This window comes from Rutidosis leptorrhynchoides, chromosome 5, assembly GCF_046630445.1.
Source record: "Rutidosis leptorrhynchoides isolate AG116_Rl617_1_P2 chromosome 5, CSIRO_AGI_Rlap_v1, whole genome shotgun sequence".
Lineage (NCBI taxonomy): Eukaryota > Viridiplantae > Streptophyta > Magnoliopsida > Asterales > Asteraceae > Rutidosis > Rutidosis leptorrhynchoides.
In genome coordinates this window covers 70252721-70272794 of record NC_092337.1, presented here as the reverse complement: position 1 = coordinate 70272794, position 20074 = coordinate 70252721, and the positions used below count along the sequence as shown (strand labels likewise).

General features: G+C 33.0%; 2 protein-coding genes across 2 annotated transcripts; both read left to right on the top strand.

Annotated features, from left to right (window-relative positions):
- Positions 1-6777: 6777 nt before the first annotated feature.
- LOC139846647 (sucrose-phosphate synthase 4) lies at positions 6778-14447 on the top strand. Its single transcript, XM_071836132.1, has 13 exons — positions 6778-7184; positions 7276-7365; positions 8250-8476; positions 8881-9144; positions 9611-10091; positions 10815-10940; positions 11061-11192; positions 11293-11469; positions 11550-11603; positions 11733-11795; positions 12186-13022; positions 13146-13273; positions 13979-14447. The coding sequence occupies exons 1-13, from the start codon at positions 6972-6974 to the stop codon at positions 14250-14252; spliced, it is 3066 nt and encodes a 1021-aa protein (XP_071692233.1). The 5' UTR covers positions 6778-6971; the 3' UTR covers positions 14253-14447.
- A 2358-nt stretch (positions 14448-16805) lies between these two features.
- Positions 16806-18980, top strand: LOC139848738 (uncharacterized). Its single transcript, XM_071838442.1, has 6 exons — positions 16806-16954; positions 17474-17544; positions 17680-17785; positions 18237-18369; positions 18731-18883; positions 18975-18980. The coding sequence occupies exons 1-6, from the start codon at positions 16863-16865 to the stop codon at positions 18978-18980; spliced, it is 561 nt and encodes a 186-aa protein (XP_071694543.1). The 5' UTR covers positions 16806-16862.
- Positions 18981-20074: the final 1094 nt, after the last annotated feature.

The following is a 20074-nucleotide window of genomic DNA, read 5'->3' as shown; positions in this document are numbered from 1 at the left end:
GAAGGTATCACCTTGGAAAGGTGCGGTACATTTTGGTAAAAGGGGAAAATTGAATCCTCATTTTGTTGGACCGTTTGAGATCATTGAGAGAGTTGGACCCGTGGCTTATCGTTTGAGATTGCCCCAAGAACTCAGTACTGTTCGCGATGTTTTGCATGTATCGAATTTGAAGAAGTATTTGGCTGAGGCCGATGAAACTATTCCTCTGGAGGAACTTCATGTTGATAAACAACACCATTTGATTGAGGAACCTGTCGAAATTATGGACCGAGAGGTTAAGACTCTCAAGCAGAGCAAAATTCCTATTGTTCGAGTTAGATGGAATGCCAGACGCGGTCCCAAGTTCACTTGGGAGCGTGGAGGTCAGATGAGGCAGAAGTACCCGCGTTTGTTCCCAGATGACGAGTCAACCCCTGCACCTGCTTAAATTTCGGGACGAAATTTCCGTAACGGGAAGGTACTGTAACGACCCTACTTTTTCCGTTATATTTTACCGTTAACTATTTAACGACCGTTAACTGTTATTCGTGCCACGTCATTTCTATGACCTATATTATTATTTTTGTAATAATATATTAATTATTATGTGTTATATGAATATTTGTATTCATATTTCAAGTTGTACGTTTCTACGTGTCGTGGATTTCTATCCGGCGAATCTTTTCGGTTTTCAAATCAACGGTCAAGCTTTTGGGATTTTTAAGTCCTAATTATTTTAAGTATGATATTTTAATATCATATGTTTATATTTAGTATTTATATATTTTATTCGTCGCGTATTTGTTATCTCTCCGAAAAATCAATCGCGTAGTAGCGTTTTCGCGTTTCGGGCTTCGATCGGGCGTTCGGGCCACAAGCTAATTGACTTTTTAACATTTTGGAATAGTGGGTCCCACATCTTTTCTGATTTTGGCCGGGCTCCCCTTGGGGGGGGGAAGAGTTTGAAAAAAAAAAAAATTTTGCTTCTCATTTAAGCCTTATTTTTATTTCCCATTTTATTTACTACTTCATATTTTCTTAACCTAAATTTCCTCTCATCCTCCTCTTTCTCTCTTGTTAGTTGATGCCACTACCATCCATCTTCATCATCATCTTCTTCAATCAAGCAAGCAAATCAAAGGGCTTTTATCATTTCCGGATTCCTCTCTTCGATCTCTACACGTTGATATTAATCAATTCTTGATTAGGGTATAAAACCTAACCCTAGCTTTTCAATTTTTCTTTAATTTTCTGTATTTTGATGTTATTTTGATAGTATGATGATTATATGTTATTGTATTGTTGATTGTATGCGTAGAAATGGTCGATTATAAATGTTTTCGGTTTGATTAATTTGGGACAGCAGCATTTTTGATCATTTCTAGTTATGTAACTGTTATAAAAGTGAAATTAAAGTATATAGATGAGTTCCTCTCATCAAGACATTAATTTTAGACTCCGGATTCAGGTCATTTCGATTCTCGGAGCTCTAGTTATGATTAAAATGGTGTTTTGTTGGAATTAAATTGTGAAAACGAATTGAATCAGGTATGGTCCAACTTTGTGACCACTTTTGGAGTCTTTAGGGTGTATTAGTGTGTTAGGATTGATGATGGGATGAACTTTAATGTTCGGGTCATCGAAATCCGAGCCACGGATCACCCGTCATGACTAAAACGTGTTTTTGAACGGATTGAAGCTCCAAGTTGTTTAATGGCTTATCATCACGACTTGGTTGCTGTTCTTGGGATGTTCTTGAGTGCACCAATGTTTCGGGTGGTTTGATTAGGCGGAGATATATATAAGACTCGCCAAAAACTGACACCCGGGGCTCAAGTTATGACCCGATGAACTTTTAATTAAAACTTATGGTTTATCATTAAAATTTATGATATAAATAATGATTTTCATTATTATTAAATTACTTATGATATAAAAAGTAATTAATTTAATTTAAGACTTATGATATATATTTATTATATCATTTAATAATTACTTATGATTTAATTAAACTTATGATTAATAATATTTTTATTATTAATGAAAAATAGTTATGATAAGTATTAGACTTATGTCATGAGATTATTATAATAAGACTTATAATAAGGATGAATTAATTATTTAATTATTATAAGGCTTAGTTATTATTTAATTATAATTTAATTATTAAATACTTATGATTTAATAATTATAATTAGAAACTTATGATATGATTAATAATTCATTATTAATTAATAATACTTATGATATGATTTAAAATTTATTATTAATTAATAATACTTATATTATGACTAATATTTAATTAATTAATTAAATACTTATGTTATATTAATTATATCATTTAAACTTATGTTAACTTAATAATTCATTTTAATTTAATTAAACATATGTTATGACATAATTATACATATTTAACTTTAATTAACATTATAACTTATTTTATTATTACAACTTACACTTTTAAAATTAATGTTGACTATGTTTGCCCAAGGTTGACTTTTGAGTTGACTTTCGATTGACTTTGACTTTTAGTTGACTTTCTAATTAAGGAAACTTTCCTAACTTAAAAACTTTCTAAAAATAGAAACTTTCTAAATATGGAAACTTTCTAAATTTGGAAACTTTCCAAAAATAGAAACTTTCCTAAAATAGAAACTTTCCTAAAATAGAAACTTTCCAAAAGTGGAAACCTGCTAAAAATAGAAACTTTCTAAAAATAGAAAGTGTGTGTCCGTACGCTGTTTCGATCAAACCGATGCATGTTGAGTATTGTTCTATGTCTACTTGCAACATGTACAATAGCTATCATACTACGACTTGACCTAAGTTAGTTATTTATATCGACATGCTTTATTTATAGGCCGGCGTTGTGATCATTCCTGATCACTTTACTTCATTTGATGTTCGCTTATTTGTGTGGTTACTTCGTTTGCTATTAAGGTGAGTTATAGTCTCCTTTTTCTATTTAAATCTTTTGGGATGAGAATACATGCAATTTATTTTATATTTTGAACTCAAGTGGAGGTTGGTTTAAATTATTCATTGTGAGTTGAAAAAAAATATTTCCTAGTATGGTAACTGTAATCACTGGTTTCTACTGGTGAACGCGAAATCTACGGATAGATCTATCGGGTTTGACAACCCCATTTCGAGCTAGTCGCGCTAGCAATTTATAATCGGAATTTTTAGTACTTCGTATGTAGTTGAAGATACACTTGTTCGGTGTATATTATTTATTGTGTTTGGCAAGGGTAAATAAATAGTTAAGTGGTTACCAGGTGGCTCACGGAAAATGGAATAATGTTTTTATATGTTTTCTAGCATATAATTTTGTGGTCCAAAAAGGAGTTTTTATGTTTTCAAACATAAATTTTTATGGTTTACATTAAATATTGTTTGCAATATTAAACCTATAATTCACTCAACATTTTTGTTGACAGTTACTCGCATGTTTTATTCTCAGGTTCATGATTGATTGCTTCCGCTGTGCTTAGAGAGTCTGCATATTTATGATAGCAGCTTTTGTTAAACATTAACTTGCATTCTATTTTGATACATTTAATAGTGGATGTAGTTGACTTTGTTTTGGTCAACTTTTGGGTTAAGTAATAATGTATGGTTTTTCTAAACTTACATATCTTGGTAGGTTTCCTTTATGGGAAATCATTTTTAAATAAAGAATGCAAGGTTATTTATCAAATTCATATAGAGTTATGATCAAGTTGTGGGGCCAAGATAACGATGGTCGTCAAGTGTACTTTGACGGGTCGTTAAAATATACCAATTAGAAGCTGTGTATTGTACGAGTACAAATACGAGTGCATACGAGTAGAATTGTTGATGAAAATGGATGAGGATGTAAATGTAAGCATTTTTGTTAATTAGAAGTACTTTGATAAGTGTCTTGAAGTCTTTCAAAAGTGTATGAATACATATTAAGTCATCGTTAGTCGTTACATGTAAGTGTTGTTTTGAAACCTTTAGGTTAACGATCTTGTTAAATGTTGTTAACCCATTGTTTATTATATCTAAAGAGATGTTAAATTATTACATTGTCATGATATTATGATATGTTAATATATCTTAGTATGATATATATACAGTTAAATGTTGTTACAACGATAATCGTTACATATATGTCTCGTTTCGAAGTTATTAAGTTAGTAGTCTTGTTTTTACATATGTAGTTCATTGTTAATACACTCAATGACATGTTTACTTATCATTTATCATGATTAAACATAGTGTATCAATATCTTAATATAATTCATATTTATTTAGTAAGACGTTTTTATAATGATAATCGTTATATATATCGTCTTCGAGTTTCTTAATTCAATAGACTCATTTTTATGTATATAACTCATTGTTACAATACCTAATGAGATACTTACTTATCATAATATCATGTTAACTATATATATATCCATATATGTCATCATATAGTTTTTACAAGTTTTAACGTTCGTGAATCACCGGTCAACTTGGGTGGTCAATTGTCTATATGAAACCTATTTCAATTAATCAAGTCTTAACAAGTTTGATTGCTTAACATGTTGAAAACACTTAATCATGTAAATAACAATTTCATTTAATATATATAAACATGAAAAAGTTCGGGTCACTACAGTATTCATTTAAATTTTGTTACGTTAAAGATAGAAAAAACAATAATGACAACCTTAAGAACTGTTATTTAAATATTACACAAATATTTTATTTGTACAATTAAAATAACCGTTGCACTCACATTTTGGAAATAACTTACATTATAAACAAAAAGTACTATTATTTTGTACACAAATTATTTTTTAAAGACAATCTTATAAGAGTTGTCATTAAATATTTTTCTAAAGAAAAATATAATAAATGTCATTTTTACTCTTATATTTTAAAGTAAGTTTAACTTAAAATATATGTATGAATAAATAAATAAGAGTATTGAGGAATTTTGTGATGTTGGTAGCTAGTTATTCTTTTTGAAGTGGATAAATGGAGGGATTTATGTATGAATATACTTAAAAAGAGTTCATTTATTTATTTGTTCATTTAATAAGATGGTTTTAAGTATGAAACGTTTGTTAAGACCACTTGATATCATACCACAAGTAAGGTAAGTGATATAACCTTGGCAACTTTCTTGTCCATACACTAATATCCCTCAAATCCACTACATTTTTCCCCTTATCTACTTCTGCAGATTGTATATCCTTTTCGATTTTTGTCTAGCATTTGATATTTTTCAAAAACATCATACCATAATTTTACTCTTAATAAATAATAAATATAATAGTTGAACTTAAAAAGCACCAAGATGTTACACATGTAGCTTGAAAGAAACGTTTATAACCAACCAAAAAGAGAAGAGATCGAATAGCACATGCATGGCACCTTGGATTATTGAAGTGGTTTTATGGCATATCGGCCAAATATACCCTATAACCTAACTATTCGTATCACAAAATATGTCTATATAACTCGTATCAAATTCAAAACCTTAATTATTTGATGCCTTACCAACGAAAGTTTGCTTCAATGATATCATGCTTCAACGTCGAAGGGCCCGCGATTAGTTGCCAAGCAACCCGGGTTCAATTCCTGGGGGCGGAAGGTTTTCTCTCCAATTTTCTGCGATTAGTTACCAAACAACTCAGGTACCGCGATTAGTTGCCGAACAACCCGGGTAGGAGTTTCCTTCTAGCGTGTGTGGGTGCAAATGATTAGGGTCGTTGAAATAAATGATCCGCTCATGCAAATTCGCCGTTCAAAAAAAAAAAAAAAAAAAAAAAAAAGGAATCGATGCCTTAATTAATCATCCATCATCATACATCATCATACATATATGAACTAAAGAAAAAAGGCGAAATTTGTTTGAAACGGTGAACCCAAAATATATACCGTGACAATTTTCACAAACGACTAAACTTACAATTATATCGTGTTAATATGTATAAATATATTGTAGAGCATGGGCGGATCTACTTTAAGCCAGTGGTTGCACGAGACACCATTGAAATACGCAGTGAAAAAATATTGAGATTTTTAACTAGTGACACCACTGGATATTGTACATTTTTTTTAGTGACACTATTGAAATAAGACATGTAATAGAAATTTTTTAGGATTTTAACCGGTGACACCAGTGACTATCAATTCTAAATCCGCCATTGTTGTACATAGCATTGCATTGATTTATTATTTTTATAGTTACGGATGAATACTTTTATGCATGTTATGCATTGAAAAAAATAATCCAACTCATCTTACAATACTTTTTGTGCATGTTATGCATTAAAAATTCCAACTAATATTATTAAACATTAGTCAATAAATCAAAGTAAAACTTTGCTATATGTATTGATTTTAGACAAGAAAATGTTGTCCACTAATCAAATAAGAGAAGACAGATGAATGGGCAAAATACCCACATGAAACCATCTTTTCCCATTTATTTCACATCCACATCCCACAAAACTATATCATGAAAATACCATGACCAAAATGAACCTAAACCATACAGTTACAAAAAGTGGTCACACTTTTAAGTTACACTTAGTTACATGCATTTTGAATATAAATTCTAATCTGTACTTACATACTTATGCTTGTACATGCTTAGTAAATTATGTAACCAAATAAATTTTGTGTGTTGGGTGAAAACTCATGTCCCACTTTCGAAACTAAAAGAACATAACGTTGTTGAGTTAAATCGGTCGTAATATATGAATCACACGGTTAATAATTGATTTTATTTCGTGATACAAAAGTGCGTGATTTTAGAAAGTAAATGTGAAAAGAACCATATTCTTACAACATGTATGATGTATATATGAAATGAATCTTTTGTAGTAATTGGAATAAGGCATAAAAGAGTGTCTTTTCATGTAATAAGCCTTTATAAGGTTCACCAAAGCCCCTCTCATATCTGTTTCAAACTAAGAAAACTTCTCCACCCAAAACCACAAAGCCACGTAGGCAGTTTTGTCTGATTGATGGCTAGGAACGAATGGATCAACGGATACTTGGAAGCAATATTGGACGTTGGAGCGAATTTAAAGAGCCAAAAAGGTGTTGACACAAAGTTAAAGATTGAAAAACTTCAAGACAACGTTAAGCGCGATAAACACTTTAATCCTACAAATTACTTTGTTGAAGAAGTTGTTAATAGTGTTGATGAATCTGACCTTCACCAAACCTGGATCAAGGTCTACTTCATATACTTCCTTTAAATACTTTTATATGTATTTTACGACGTGACCTTAATTTAATCAAGATACTTTGTTTGGAGAGGTGCAGGTGATTGCAACAAGGAACACTCATGAAAGAAGCAATAGGCTCGAGAATATGTGTTGGCGGATTTGGCATCTTACTCGTAAAAAGAAACAGGTTCTGTTTTTACCTTAAAAACATTTGTGTATGTTTTGTTCATCAACGTTGTAACAAAAGATTACGACATATGTTTTGAATTAGTTTTTAACTCTATGAACATTTTTGTAACTGTGTCAAGTCAAAAGCTGCACATTTGGGAGACTAAAGAAGCAAGCTTTAACTTCACACAGAGTATTCTGATTATTTTATCACTTTCTAAAAAAAGTAATTAAAAAAATAGCAATATGTAGAAAATGATGAAATTCAGAAAACAAAAATCAGTATCATGACTATCATAACCAAGTACCAAACTAAAAGTTGTCTCTATACAGGATAGAAAGAAATCAAAGTGACAATCTTGACCCATTAACTTATGAATGGGTCGCTTCAGATTATGTTTATCGCAAACATGTCAAATGGGTCATATTTAGAAAATGATGAATTCAGAAAATGAAAATCAGCATCATGACTATCATAACCAAGTACCAAATTAAAATTGTCTCTTAACAGCAAGAAAAAGATCAAAGTGACAATTTTGACCCATTAAGTTATCAATGGGTTGCTTTAGATCATGTTTGGTCTCAAACATGTTAAATGGGTCATATGTGGAAAATTGTAGTTGAAAGGGAACGGGTCAAATGTTACCCAAAGTGTATATTTCCTGCATATAACCTCCTAAATTACTTTTTCTGACAGATCATTACTGTAATTTAATCATTAAAATCATCTTTATAACACCAAGTATTATATTTATACAAACAATCGGAAGTTATTAGTTTGCGGTTCAACTCAACAGGACATGTACTTACCACTACCCATTTTCAACCCAAACTGTTCTGACCCGTTAGTGTACACATATATAGCAAGTCCTTATATACAAAGGTAAACATAATACATTACAGATAGCGGTAGACAATGCACAAAGACTTGCAAAGCGTCGTGCTGAACGAGAGAAACGTCGTCATGATGCTGAAGAAGATCTTTCAGAGCTCTCAGAAGGCGAAAAAGAAAAAGGTGAAAAAGAAAAAGGCGAATCCCAACCACTTAGCAAGTTTTCAAGAATCAACTCCGAGATGGTTATGTGGTCAGACGAGAATAAATCTCGTCAACTTTACATCGTCCTCATCAGGTAGCCTAAAAATCCACAAAATTTAACATGGGTTAATCGCATTAAACGGTTAAAAATGCTGACTTTATATGTTAAAGTTCGACGTTTAGTGTATTTATATGTTAAAAGTTAACATTTTGCCCCGTTTACTTGTTTTTTTTTTCCTTCAAAATCTTAACATTTTGCACCCATCATAAAAATTTTCTGAATTCGCCACTGCACATTAACACCTCAAATTTACAAACTGGTCAATCAAAAGGTTTCAAATGTTGACTTTATGTTATGTGGTTACTTTTTTATGTAACCCATAAAACAAAATATGTAAACCACCAATGTTACCATTAAAATTACCTAAAGCTATCCTTTTTTTTTCTCCCTAAGTTAGAGCTAGTTTATAATGCCCATTAATGGTAATTTATATGTAGCATTCATGGGCTAGTACGAGGCGAAAACATGGAACTTGGGAGAGATTCGGATACGGGTGGGCAGGTGAAATACGTTGTGGAACTTGCACGAGCGTTAGCTGATATGGAAGGAGTCATACGGGTTGATCTACTAACTAGACAAATATCATGCCCAGATGTTGACTACGGTTATGGTGAGCCCATTGAGATGCTATCATCCCCACCTGAAGGTTCTGGAAATTGTGGGGCCTACATCGTCCGTATCCCTTGCGGACCCCGTGACAAGTATTTCTTCCCCCTCCCTTCTCTCCCCAACTTAATAATGGGTCAATTTGGGTTGTTATTGACCGGGTCAAACAAAGAAAGTCGCCACCAGAAGTGTATCATATATGCTTATGGCCTTCAAAATCATTCTATTCTGAAAAGTTTAGATTTTCGATTATTAATCATAACATAGTTTGGTGATAGATCCACCATGTTTTTTGATATATCCACCGTATAATATGTATTAACATGTTGTACTGTACAACCTGTTAATGTATACAGAGTTATAGTGGATGTATCAAAAAAGATGGTGGATATATCAATGCCCATAATAGAACTATTTACTAGAAATGGCCAATAGGTTGTGTATGTGTCAACATAGCTCGACCTGTTTGAGTCATTACCCAAACAGCCCGACCCACCCATTTTGCCACCTCTAATGTTCATGGTAGATATTCCATACCCTTAATATGTATGCTTGTGACAGGTATATATTCAAAGAGTCATTATGGCCATACATCCCAGAATTTGTTGATGGGGCTTTAAGCCACGTAGTAAACATGGCACGAGCATTAGGAGAGCAGTTTGATTGCGGAAAAACGATATGGCCGTACGTGATTCACGGACACTATGCAGATGCGGGTGAAGTTGCAGCACGTTTGTCTGGGTCCCTCAATGTACCTATGGTGCTGACTGGACACTCACTCGGTAGGAACAAATATGAGCAGTTGTTGAAACAAGGAAGACTTTCGAAAGAAGACATTAATTCAACGTATAAAATAATGAGACGGATTGAAGGCGAAGAGTTCGCATTGGATTGTGCGGAAATGGTGGTGACGAGTACGAGGCAAGAGATTGAAGAACAATGGGGTTTGTATGACGGTTTTGATGTTAAGCTTGAACGGAAACTTAGGGTTAGAAGACGAAGAGGAGTGAGTGGACTCGGTAGAAACATGCCTAGGATGGTGGTAAATTCATAATTTTAACGCGTTTACATATGAACGGGTCGGTTAAGGAACGGGTCAAAAGTCACCCAAAGTGCATTTTTTATTGCTTACTAACTCCTAAACCATACTGTTGATTGTAGTAGTATAGCATTAGTGATAACCCAGTTAATTACTATTATATTAGCACATTATAGATATGGTTAGAAGTGTTTTACAGTCAATAAACCTGTATCGATCCATACAAAATTACCAATTTTGACGAAAACCCGTTTTGACCCATTACCCAAACTGCTTGGCATACCCATTTTGGCACCTATCTCCGAGAAGATGTAAACTTACTTTTTGTTTTAAAAAGTAGCTAAAGTCATAATTTTGACGCATTTACATATGAACGGTTCAGTTAGGGAATGGGTCAAACGTAAACATGGGTCAAAAGTCACCCAAGTGTATTTTATATGGCTTAATAACCCCAAACTATACTATACTATTTACTACGGAGTATTTATTTATTATAGGAATAGTAATATAGAATTAGCAATAACCCAATTAATTACTACTACACTAAAACATTATAGATTTGAACAGAAGTGTTTACTGTCAACCAAACTGTATTGATCCATACAAAATTACCCATTTTGACCACAACCCATTTTGACCCATTACCCAAATTGCCTGACGCCTCCATTTTGGCACCTCTACCTGAAAAAAATGTAAACTTTACATTTTGTCATCCTTGAAAAATAGGTAATACCACCAGGCATGGACTTCAGCTATGTAAAGGCCGAAGATTCAACCGACGGGGACCTTGCATCACTAATTGGACGTGACAGAGCTCAAAACAAAAGAGCAGTTCCTCCCATTTGGACTGAGGTTTTTTTCTTTTCTTTTTTTTTTCTTTTTTTTTTGCTTCAAAAAAATAAAATAAAATAACAGAATAATATTGTTCAAGTTTTTCACTTGGGACTTAATTTTTAACTGATTGATAAATAGGTCATGAGGTTTTTCACAAATCCACACAAACCGATGATTTTAGCACTGTCTAGACCAGATCCTAAGAAAAACGTTACGACTTTGCTTAAAGCTTTTGGAGAATGTAAACCTCTTCGAGAACTAGCCAACTTGGTACGGCTAACTTATCTGTCTTCCTTTTATGAATCATACCATACGATAATCTTAATGAATAAAAAGTTGATAATGTGTTTGGATATTTTTTCGACTGCAGACGCTTATACTTGGGAACAGAGATGACATAGAAGATATGTCGAGTAGCAGTTCGATTGTTCTTACGACAGTCCTAAAACTAATTGACAGGTACGATTTGTATGGACAGGTGGCGTATCCTAAACATCATAAGCAACTCGATGTACCTGATATATATCGTCTGGCTACAAAAACTAAGGTGAAAATGTAACAACATTTGACACTTGTCTTAATAAACATTTGACATATTATAACATATTTCTAATTTCTATCTTGAAGGGTGTCTTTATTAACCCAGCTTTAGTGGAACCGTTTGGGCTTACTATCATAGAGGTAACATACGATTATTTTATATCACATAATCACTTTCAAAATGTGCAGATAAGGACCTGTGTTATAAAGATTCCAGTAACGAACATTAATCGTATCAAGTATTTATCTAATGTTTCGTGTTACTTACAGGCATCTGCTTATGGATTACCAGTTGTTGCGACAAAAAATGGTGGGCCCGTAGATATACTCAAGGTACAACTTTAATTCAATAGCATCGATCGAATATGTATTCATTGATGCTCATGAAAAGTATATGCATCCATATTATGTCTTTCCAAATATCAGAAAAATCATACAACCAATCAGGGAATAATGGTAAAATAGGCAGGTTTTTTGGGTCGGGGTCAAAATGGGTCTGGTTGTGTTTCCCAGCCACCATTTATATTTAACTTAATTTATACTGAACGCGTATGATTTTAAAAGTTATACTGCTAAAATAATGGCTTTTTGTTAATTTTTGATGAAAGCATTAATGTGTGGTCAAGGTCAAAACGGGTCGGGGTTAACCCATTTGATTTCTTTCATTTCTAGTTAAGTTTTCCAGTCTCACTCGTTTATGATCTAAAAAACTTGATGAATCAGGCACTTAACAATGGTCTTCTAGTGGACCCACATGACCAAAAAGCGATTGAAGACGCACTCTTAAAGCTTGTTTCTGATAAAAACCTATGGAGCGAGTGCCGTAAGCATGGGCTAAAAAACATCCACCGTTTTTCATGGCCCGAACACTGTAAAAATTACCTCTCCCATCTTGAACACTGCCGAAATCGCCATCCAACTACACGTCAAAAAGTGGTCCCTACCAACGAAGAACCGATGAGTGAGTCATTACGCGATATTGATGACCTTTCATTAAGATTCTCCGTTGATGTTGACTTTAAGTCAAACGGAGACATCGATCCAGCAACCCGACAAAAAGAACTCATCGAAACCTTCACCAATATGTCGGTCAATAATAAAAAGTCAACTACGAACTACTCTCCAGGAAGAAGGAAATCACTGTTCATAATAGCCACCGATTGTTACAATACAAACGGTGAATCGACAGACACCTTTTCGATAATAATAAAAAACGTGATGGAAATTGGAGCTGAAAATTCGGGGGAGATAGGGTTTGTATTGTCGACGGGATTAAGTTTACACGAAACGAGAGACGTGTTGAAAAGATGCCAAGTTGGTCTCGATGATTTCGATGCGTTGGTTTGCAATAGCGGAAGTGAACTTTACTATCCGTGGAGAGATTTGACCGTTGACCAAGACTACGATAACCACACGGAATACAGATGGCCGCAAGAAAATGTGAGGTCAACGATAATGCGAATTGCTAGAGTCGAAAATGACGAAGATGATAACATGGTAGAACAAGTAAATGCATCTACGTCGCGTTGTTACACGTACATGATCAAACCGGATGCTAAGGTAAGTATATATATATATATATATACATATATATATATATATATATATATATATATTAATGTGTAGACTAATTAAGTGAGTAAGAGATTAGTACTTATACTTGCATATATGTATGATATGTAGATACGCAGGGCTGATGATCTGCGCCAGGAGTCAAGGATGAGAGGTTTTCGTTGCAATACTGTGTTCACACATGCTACAAAAAGGTTGAATGTGATACCATTATTCGCATCAAGAGCCCAAGCTTTAAGGTATGCAACTTATATTCTTGCAAGTGTGTTACTTGTTTGTTTAGTGTGTGTATAAATAAAAAAAGATAAGTCTAGATTTGTCAAGATAGGCAGGTCAGTTAAGTTGGGTAATGGTGAAAATGGGTTGGGTTGGGGCGGGTTGACCTGCAAACAAACGTATCAACAATGACTGTCAAAACAAATAGAAACAAAAACCATCCCAAGATAGCCTAGTGGTTGGGGTCAAATATCCTTTAATGAGGTCTCGGGTTCAAACCTCACTAGCAGCATATCTTGGTGTTGCAGTAAAGGGTCGTAAACGGTCACGGAATAACCTGGTTAGGTCACGGGATAACCTGGTTAGGCTGTGATGCATTTACCTGTTTAAATAGAAACAAGTTAGGGGTTGTATGCATTGCAAAATAGATTTGGATGGCTTTTTAACATGTTTGACCCATTTGACCCGTTCTTAAGGAAAAAAAATTCGACACGTTAGATATCAAACACAACCCAAATCGATCCATTGATAAGCAATTGGTGGAAAATTCAAATATTCAATCATACATCTCAATGTGTAGACCCATTTGACAGTTCCCTTTTTAACTAAAAAAAAAAAAAAAAAAAAAAAGTTGACTTCTTTGAGAGACAAACACATTCCAAATCAATCCCTTGCTATGTTAACAGGTCAAACTATAGTACTACACTAATCGTAACACGTGTACGCAGGTATCTATCAATAAGGTGGGGCATGGATCTGAATAAAATGTGTGTTTTTGTGGGAGAAAAAGGAGATACAGACTATGAAGACCTTCTTGTTGGACTACATAAGACCGTTATTCTAGAAGGTTCGGTGGAATACGGCAGTGAGAAGCTTCTTCGAAGTGACGAAAGCTTTAAAAGAGAAGACATGGTCCCTTCAGAAAACTCTAACATTGCCAATTCAAAGGGGTATGAAATCAATGATATCGGTGCTGCTTTGAAGACTCTTGGGATCAACTGATTGACTAGTTTGTAATTATAATTTGGACATGTTCATGCATTATTACATCATACATATATAAGATGATAAATAGCAATTTGAATATAACTTCAAAAAAGATAAATAAATGGTATACATTGTTAGACCATACCATGTGTATATGTATATATAAAATCACTAGCAAAAGCAAATGTAATATAATGTTTCCTTTTGCAAGATTTGGTTCATTTATGATAGGTGTTTATTCATTCATGAACACTTATAGTGTAAGATTGATAATCGTTGTTAATAGAGAAAAGATTAGAAAGGAAGAGGCTTTCAAGTGTGGATCATATTCAAATAGAATTTATTGATTGTTATTTGTTAGATTTAGAAATAACTGACCTGACACTTATCTGACCAATTCTGCAAGCACTATCTAAACATTTGATGTGTTAACCTGCAAATTGTATAACGAAAAAGGATATACCTGGGCTACCCTTACGTTGCATTCTCGAGTTGTTCTTTAACGGGTATAAAGGAGAGGGTGGTTGGCGGATTAAAGGTACAAAGGTTTTTAAAATTGACTATTCAGGGATTAATCGTTTTTGAAACGAGTAATTGACAATTCGGGGTTTAATCGTAATTAATCGAATTGTACTTTATATATTAAATTTTAAAAATTATATGTGTAAGTATAGAAGAAAATCATAACCATAAACATAAATTTTAACGTAATTGACTAAAATTATTTATTTGTTCAAAAACTCAAGTTCTAATTTAAAATCATGTTGACAAATTTTGACTTTAAACGGCTTTGATTAACAATTTCGATTTTGACCCATCAATCAATTTTAAACGATTAATTAGACAGATTTTGAAAAATCGGAACGAATTGCTCTTAAAAATGAGTATCTGGAATTAATCGGAGAGTAATCGAATTTTTTGCAACAGTGAGCATAAAGAAGGAGTTATAGTTAATGTTAAAAGTTAAAACACTTTCCACATAAGCGGTTTGAAAGTGAAACCCGTTAAAAACCCAGGGTTGTCATTGATAATTCGATTGGTTCTTGAATCAATTACTTTCTCAATTAAGTATTTCAATCCTACAAGCTCGGGTATCATGAAATTCTAATTGAAATAAGATAAAAACGTGATTTGAATGCAAATAAGAACAATACCAATCAAAGGTATTGTAGAGGATGTGGGTATTCTGTGTTCTTGAATGAAAATTAAGTAACTGGTTTTCTAAAGGGGAAAATCATGTATATTCTGTTGAGAAACCGAATGATGTAACTCATCATTTGATGAGAAAAGTTGTTAACTGAAACAACACGGCTATTGGCAGGGAAATCTATTGGCAGACAACTTTTCAATAAAACATATAGTGCCTAAAATTTTGGGGTCGGGGCGTCGCCCCGCAACCCCGTGAGGGCAGCTTCCCCTCGAAGCGAGTGAGCGGGACCCCAACCAGGGGCAGCCCCTTGGATCCGGCACGGGGGCACGACCCTCTTGACCCCGCAATTTTCGTAATGGTATCTACTAAATTCTTACGAGCGTGCACTATACATTCTCAGAACCCGTTGTTAAGTATAAATAGATAATTCTTGCTTTTAAAATAAATTTCAATTAGTTAAAATGATTGTTAGATGACATTAAAATTACAACAAAACCTGCATATTTATTGTAATAATATCTTTAATTTTACTATTATATAATAAAAGACATTATTTTTATTATACTGACAATTAAATATTAAAAAAATAACCGAGTTGTCTTTCTATAATTTTTCTTGTGCTCAAAAGAGTAATAATATTATTAAAAAAAAGTTAATATTTAAATAATGACTAGATGTTATATATTGATGATATAATTTTTCGCGAATCAATCTATCTAGAGAAGTTGTTAGTAACTTAAGTTGTAGTGTTGTTTCGGGATAATGCAATCTAAATTGGAGTGTTGTGTATACAGTGTTCAAAAATAAATAGATGGTATTCAGCTATCTATCGTAACCAATTATTTAGTTAAAAAACATATAATGAGTTCGAACAGGTCGAGTTCGAACAATAAATATAGGTTCGAACATGGCCATGTTTGAACCACGTTCGATTCTGGCACGCAGGATCGTAGTTGTATTCTTATCAGTAAACAACATTTTTCGACATGTGCACTAGGTTCGAATAAGGGTCTGTTCGAACCATGTTCGAATCTATGGGTCTATTTTTTTAATTTTTGTGATCAAAGTTTATTTTGTCTAACACATAAAAAATATATATTTTGGTAATTTTCTCTTACAAAATTGAGATTACGAATTTACAAAAAAAAAAAAAAAAAAAAAAAAAAAAGAAAAAAAAAAGACATATATGTGGGCCACATGGACCAAAAGGCCCAAAACATGTGATGCCTAGATCTTGATTTAACAAGAACAAACTCGCAAAATCCATATTCTTCCGGATTCCAAAACAGAAGCAGAAAATATTGCAACGACTTTACAAAATCAAACTGTTACTCAAATCTATCAATCACTTCTTCTTCTGATTCATTCATATCATTTTATTTCCCCTTTTAATTCATAAATTGTACGGAAAAACTCAAGTAAAACAACCTGCATTATAAAATATATATGAATATATGTTTAATAGTTGAATAAAAATGGGGGATCTGATGAGGCGACCAGGTTTACAAGCAATCAGAACCTGGATTAACAAGAAAGTCGTTGATCCTTTTGTTGAAATCCTCAGCAGGTTACCTCTAATTTCTAAATTATATTTTTTTTTTGAAAAGCAATTTCTAAATTATATTCTATTTACTTGATCTTGTTACATGATATTAAATCCTTTTGTTGTTTGTTGCAAATGTAGCTTCTACTTGTTTGTATTTATATTAGAATTTAATTAATGTGAGTTGTAAACTGTTGAATTAGTGTTGAAAAGTCAGTTGTTCAATCAACAGTTTACAGTTATTGTTTGTTTCTTATAACTTTTGAATTAAGATTTTAGGCAGAGCTAAATCCTATAAACCTTACATTATGCTGTTAAGGTGAGATTGTTACTCTTAAGATCTGAAAATTGTGACCGCTCTATGTTGAAATGTTAAATTGAATCCCTCAAGTGCAATTAAGATGAATTGTGAGACCTGATTTTGTTTGTTTTGATGTTGTTTTCTAGCTCAAAATGATTAATTATTTGATTTAGTTTGTAGCCAATTAGGTTTTGATGATACTGATCTTTTTGATGAATAATAATATGGCACTTCGGTTTTAGAGGAGCAGAGCCTAAGCAGTTGGCGTTCTCTACGGCTCTTGGCATTACGTTAGGAGTGTTCCCTATTGTTGGTATACTTTGCTCTTTATTATTTATGATATAATTAATTAATAATTAATTAATGCTTAAATCAATAAAAAACAGTTATTAGTCATCTTCCTTTTTTGTACTTACGGATAATGTTAATTTTGTTTTATTGACAACAGGGGTGCCTGTGTTTATGTGTGTTCTGGCTATAGCAGTGCTAGGGGCTTCGGTTAATGGTCCGGCTATAATGCTGGCTAACTTTGTTGTTACTCCATTAGAGCTTAGGTAAACTATTTTTACAATAAAATCTGAACACGTTTATGTATTCTTCTTTGTTGCTGCCCCCGAGTGATATTTATTTCAACTTTACGAGTTTTTACTTCAGGGATTATGTTTGCCAAGAGTGGCAATTGTAAGCGGTTTGGGTTATGTTTGCTTTTAAAAAGATCAAAAATTAGATTAGTAATGAAAAGATGTAGTGTTTATAAACATGATTTAATTCCTACATTAAAACCAAAAATGCTTTAATTTTGTGATTGTGTTTAGCCCTATTTGACCCGTTGACCAAAGCCTCCAGCCCGTTCACTTTGTCAGTTCTTTGTTGCCCTTTGTTAATGAAGATTACGCTTGCCCAAACTATGGATTCAATTCATGCTTAAAAAGTTAAGATATGTTATTTAATATACCTGAATGCTTACATTTTGTCTTTCTGATATATGTCTGTCTACTGATATAGTTTGATCATAGTGTTCTTACGCTTTGGTGAGTTTCTTACCTGTGGAGATCATTTCCCTCTAAACTCTGATGCTTTAAAGATGATATTAGCCGGCAATGGTTCAAAGGAGATCTTGGTTAGCATTGTTCGTGCGGTATGCAACATTCAACTCAGTAATATCATTCCCTTAAAACTATAGGTGTCTACACGGGCGGGTTGGGTAATGGGTCAAAACTAAAATGATAAGGTTTTCAATGTTCGGTTACTCTGCAGGGCGAGTATTCTTACTCTGGTGTACGCGGCCTAACCAGATTAATCCGTGACCGTTTTTAAACCCTTTTCTGGCCACCACTGAGCTCTTAGTTATGGTTAATAGGTCAAAACTCTTTTGGTTCAGAAAAGACATTTTCGCTACTAGCCGAGTTGGGTGAATTTGACTAGTAAGATATGGGCCAAATTACCATCCTTACATGAAACTTGTAATTTGACTAGTAACATGTCTACAATTTGTGCAGCTGTTGGGATGGTTGGTTATGTCCCCATTTATACTGGGCATATTATACATAATACTTGTACCATGTTTCACCATATTGGTTTGCAAATTTAGTTCAAAAGTTGCAAGCCCAAAGAGGGGTGATGAACCATTTAATGCAGAAGTGATGCTGAAGGTAAGGGATGCTTGACGTGTGTTGTAATAGTGAAATTTGAATACTATGTTGTTTGTTGTTTCTCTACGTGTATATTTTGCTTCTTAAATAGAATTGAAGTAGTGTTTCATCTGTTTTCCTAAAGAAAACATAAAAGACTTCAGAAGAATACTAATGTTAAAATCTTTGAAATACAAATGAGGATACTTGTTTTGTCATGATTAAAAATAATATTTTCTTTCTTAATTATTATTTTTGTTATAGCGTTGAATTTTTATTAAATGGTATGAGTGACGTGATGTTGTTATCAAACTGAAAGCGTTTTCTTGAGTATATAAATAGCAAAATCAGTTTGAATGTTCAAAATTGGTTGTGTAAAGGTCCAGTTAGGTTATAATGATATTGGAAAACTAACTGTAAAGGAACGGAGTGAAAGAACCTGGTTAAAGTATATTAAAAAAGCAATCTGAGATTGTCAAGTAAAGGAAAAACAACTGATTATTATGTTTATAAGTTAACTTCTCTAATATGTCAAATTCTATATTATAAACTTATAATCATCACCAAGTATGCAAATATTATACTAGTTATTAAAATATTAAAGTGTCATCAATTGTTATAACAAATACCACTTCCATCGAGTATATAAAAAGATGTTTAGATCTTCGTCAGCGTAACTTAAACGATTATGATGACACGATCTTGATCAACAAAACAATAATGACACTTAATAGAAAATGAAAACAATCTCAGATACGACTTCAATCTTAACAATCTCGTGTTTTAATATACTAGAACCGATATAAAAACTGGAGACTAATAAAAACCTAAAAGACCAGTGCGTCTCACCATTTTTACCACTTAGTAAGACCTCAAAACGACCTTATTTGGCATTGCCCTTCTTGAAAAAGGTTACATTGATCAATACACTATGCTAACTAAGCATATAACTAGAAAACGAAAATAACCAACATGGATGCTGATCAAGATCAAGCAGACAAAGATCAAAACAAACATCCCAAATGCTCACTTTTTTTATGTTGTTTCTTTGAGCGATCTATGATCAAGTAATCTGTACACAACTTTACAACCCTCTTTCTACGTGTCGTATAAGATTACAAGCTCTTCAACTTATCAAAAAACAAAAATCTAGTACTACAACAAAAGCCACTTTTAATACTACTGTACAAGTTTCTTCTTTTACCCAATGAG